Source organism: Brachycentrus maculatus, unplaced genomic scaffold, assembly GCF_059751285.1.
Source record: "Brachycentrus maculatus isolate JH-2025_06_01 unplaced genomic scaffold, ASM5975128v1 h1tg000024l, whole genome shotgun sequence".
Lineage (NCBI taxonomy): Eukaryota > Metazoa > Arthropoda > Insecta > Trichoptera > Brachycentridae > Brachycentrus > Brachycentrus maculatus.
The window spans coordinates 1,626,605-1,630,278 of NW_028280778.1; the positions used below are offsets into that span (position 1 = coordinate 1,626,605).

Below are 3,674 nucleotides of genomic sequence, written 5' to 3' on the forward strand. Positions count from 1 at the left end.
GTTTTGGCAAAATGATGTTTAAATATTACTGAGGCAATAGGTTGGCATAGATTTAATACTCAACATAAATAATAAACCCATAATTAACAATATGACAATGACTAATGCTTCCCCTATTGTCTATGTTCTCAGTGATAAAAAATAAATAATAATGAAAAATAAGAATTTGCTTCATCCTTTGACGTCCCAAGGACACAACATTAAAATTTATTTATTGTATTTGAAAATGATGCGGAATGCATCGAAATACGTGTCGCGTTAGATTTTAAGAAATAGTGGTATCAAGTAAAATTTAAATGAAAAAAAACTGATTTAATTTTAAAAGCATGTAATGTGTATATATACATATTATCACTCTATGAATGACAATAGAGGTGACTACTGCCGACTAGTAATATGTACATACTTGTAAATCCTATCAATTTTCGAGAATTACTGTTATCAGTAACTATTGCTGGCATTTTTACGATAATACTTAATAGAAAATAGTGATTTATTTCAGAGATAGCGAATGTGTGAGAAAAATTATTGAATTCGAAAAATCATAAAATACATTTCAATTAAATGTAAATATGTAAGTTACGCAAATCTGTTGTGTATTTAAAATCCGTTTTATATGAAAAAAATGATATGTAAAATGTTCATTCGGTTAATATAACATATCGTGGGTATACTGCCAAAAAACATTAACTCTAAAATCCTTGCTTGAATAATCCCTGTTCTTTAAAGTTCCATAAAATATCCGCTATTGAACTTAAAGTTGAATTAACTGTTAAAACCACATAAATATGACATTTCAAACTACTTCGTTTATTGCCAGTTTATAGAACGTTGAAAACAGTATAATATGCATCATTGAGTCAAAATTTCATATTTTAAAGTTAACGTTTTATGCCAGTATAACCCACGATATTTTGTGTTTTTGTGATAAATTTGATACACTAATGTCGGTGAATAATGTTTTCTCTAGAAACTGTTTATAGCGGCCCACCGTGCATCGCCAGGTGCGGGGAGCGGCGGACCGCTGCCACCGCCAGCACCGCGCACCGGCCCGAGCTCAGTCCGCGAGTCTACTCACGACCGGCGCGAGCTCCGCTTACCGCAAAACGCACCTCGCTCCATACACGTCGCTTTCGCTCAACAGGATTTATCGCGTTAATATTAAATAGTTTACAATCTGTCAGTGGTCATTAAATACGTTTAAACGTTCGTTTTAAGAGTGGAAAAATTGAAGACGCCGCGTAAAGGAATAGGGCTCGCGTCCTTGAAGGCCGCCGGTTGGCGCGCTTCGCGCGTACTGACGGTCCAACTGCCGCCATGAGGCCCGCATGATCCTACCGCCGCCATGGAGTTCCTGGAGTACGACTGGCGCAGCCCTCTGGGCCCCGAGGGGATCACCCGCGACTCTCGCACCAAGAAGCAGGACCCCGCGGCGCGCCACGCCGCCCTGCTCACCCTCAGGGAGCTCGTGGGGGCCAGCCTGGACCTCGCCTTGCGAGACAAATCCCGCTGCCAGGACGACAGATTCCTGGAAATGTTCCTTTACGCGCGGAAGCACGACGTCCAGGAAGCTTTTCGGCTGCTTATCAGCTACTATTCGTACCGGCAGCGGAACGCCGCCATCTTCCGCGACCTCACGGCCGAAGATCCGCTGATCACGCGCGCCCTGGCCGAGGGGCTGCCCGGGGTGCTCCGCGAGCGGGACCGCCGGGGGCGCTGCGTGCTCGTCATGTTCGCCGCCAACTGGACCCCCAACTGCCTCCCGCTCGTGGCGGTATACCGCGCCTTAGTACTCTCCTTGGAGAAGGCCCTCGAGGAGGTGCAGAACCAAGCCAACGGATTCGTTATCGTAGTCGACTGGACCGAATTCACCTTCAAGCAGACATCCAACATGAATCCGAAAGTACTCAAGCTCATGATCGAGGGCTTGCAGGATTGCTTCCCGGCGAGATTCAAGGGGATACACTTCATAGCGCAGCCCTGGTACGTGGAGACGGCGCTGACGGTCATCAAGCCCTTCCTGCGCGGGAAGACCAAGGAGCGGATCTATGTGCACGGGAACAACCTGTCCACGCTGCACGAGTACCTGACCCGGGACATCCTGCCCTCGGACTTGGGGGGCGAGGGCCCCTCGCACAGCACGGAGCCGTGGCTGGCGCGCGTGCTGCCCGAGCCCCGAGACGAGCCTCCGCGCCGGGACAAGGCGCAGGGTGCGCTCCGGCAGGACGAGCGGGATAACAAGCGGCAGGACGACTTCTTTGAAAATGCCAAAATCGACAAGGGATACAAAAAAACAAACGGATTTTCTTTTACGAACAATAACGGTTTAGAAAAGAGTGCCAAAACTCAGTTGCTTAACTGCGAGGAAGACATATAATGTTATAAAACATTAATTTTGCGCAGTTATGCTATATATTAGTTAATATTCTGCCGATAAAGTAGAGAGTTTATAATGTGTAAATTGTAAATAATGGTCGGTATGTGTAATAATGTATTTTACCGCGGAAATACGTACAGTGATGATATTTATTTTTGATAAAAATATTTTTAATATTTCGACGAAGCGGTTGTCATTTGTGAATTTAAATCTGTGGTGATATTTATTATTATATCGATACGTTAATTTATAAGCAAGTACTGATACGACTGATACAAGCGACTTATATTGATAGTGGTAAAATACGGAAATGAAATTTATCGCGTAGACTATAAGACTGTAGTGGGTTTATACTAAGGCTCCTATACCGTATGTTCCAACCAACCAAAGGTGTCGAGTGTCAACGCGTGTGGGGTGTCTCGTAAGCACGAAGAGTGCGCTTCGGCTAACACTTCCGCGTCCAACCGAAAAGCTTCAGAAATGTGGGATTCCAGTGCCAAACACGAGTGTACATATTTCTTCCTAAATCCATTAAAATGTACTCCGAGAAGTTCTTCCCATAGACACAGAATAATAAAAAAGTATATTATTCATTAAAAAATAAATTCTACCGATTAATTATTTTTGTATTCGCATTTACTCGCATAACGAACATTCTGTAAATACACGCACTTTAAATAAATACATTTATTTTTATATTATGCTTTATCGTGTCTTTGAGTGATTCAAAAGCGTTTGATTTTAGATTTCATATTTTCCTTACGATATAATAATTTGAATCTCATAACATTAATTTCGAGTAAGAGTATGCCTCGAATGGGGAAGATACACCTTAAAATACGTGCATCAGTGATATATAATAATAATATTAACAAGAATTTAGTCATTAGGATTTTTATGGAGATTCTTCAATTTGTATTTATGTCCTTCAAAGGTGGTTATTGCCTACCGATTAATTGAAATAAAACTCAAATTGTACCAATTTTTGTATCTGTTCAACCATTCACCATTCCTTTACCCAACATCAATGACAGTAAACATATACAAAGGGATAAGAAGCAAAAAAGTATTCTGTAATGGAACTCTATCAATCCGCCAAAACTCAAAGTGAAAGTGGAGGTCCTCACCAAAACGTTACATTTCCATTATAAATGATTTTAAGCAATCAGGAATTCTAGCTAGTAAAATCGTTGAGTTATGGTGCGATTTATGATTTCATATTGGTTTAACACAGGATTGGCCAAGTTTTGTCTTAACTTTAATTGAGATTTCAATAGAATACAGTAAACAGGACAGA

At 41.6% G+C, this 3,674-nt stretch overlaps 1 protein-coding gene across 1 annotated transcript; it reads left to right on the forward strand.

The window, feature by feature from the left end:
• The first annotated feature begins 1,059 nt into the window (after positions 1-1,059).
• LOC148313073 (clavesin-2-like) lies at positions 1,060-3,359 on the forward strand. The gene has a single exon (XM_088268955.1). The coding sequence runs from the start codon at positions 1,346-1,348 to the stop codon at positions 2,375-2,377; it is 1,032 nt and encodes a 343-aa protein (XP_088125081.1). The 5' UTR covers positions 1,060-1,345; the 3' UTR covers positions 2,378-3,359.
• Positions 3,360-3,674: the final 315 nt, after the last annotated feature.

What these genes read in the sequence shown, in the direction of transcription:
- LOC148313073 (XM_088268955.1), top strand. Translation starts at nt 1,346, where the DNA reads ATGGAGTTCCTGGAGTACGACTGGCGCAGCCCTCTGGGCCCCGAGGGG.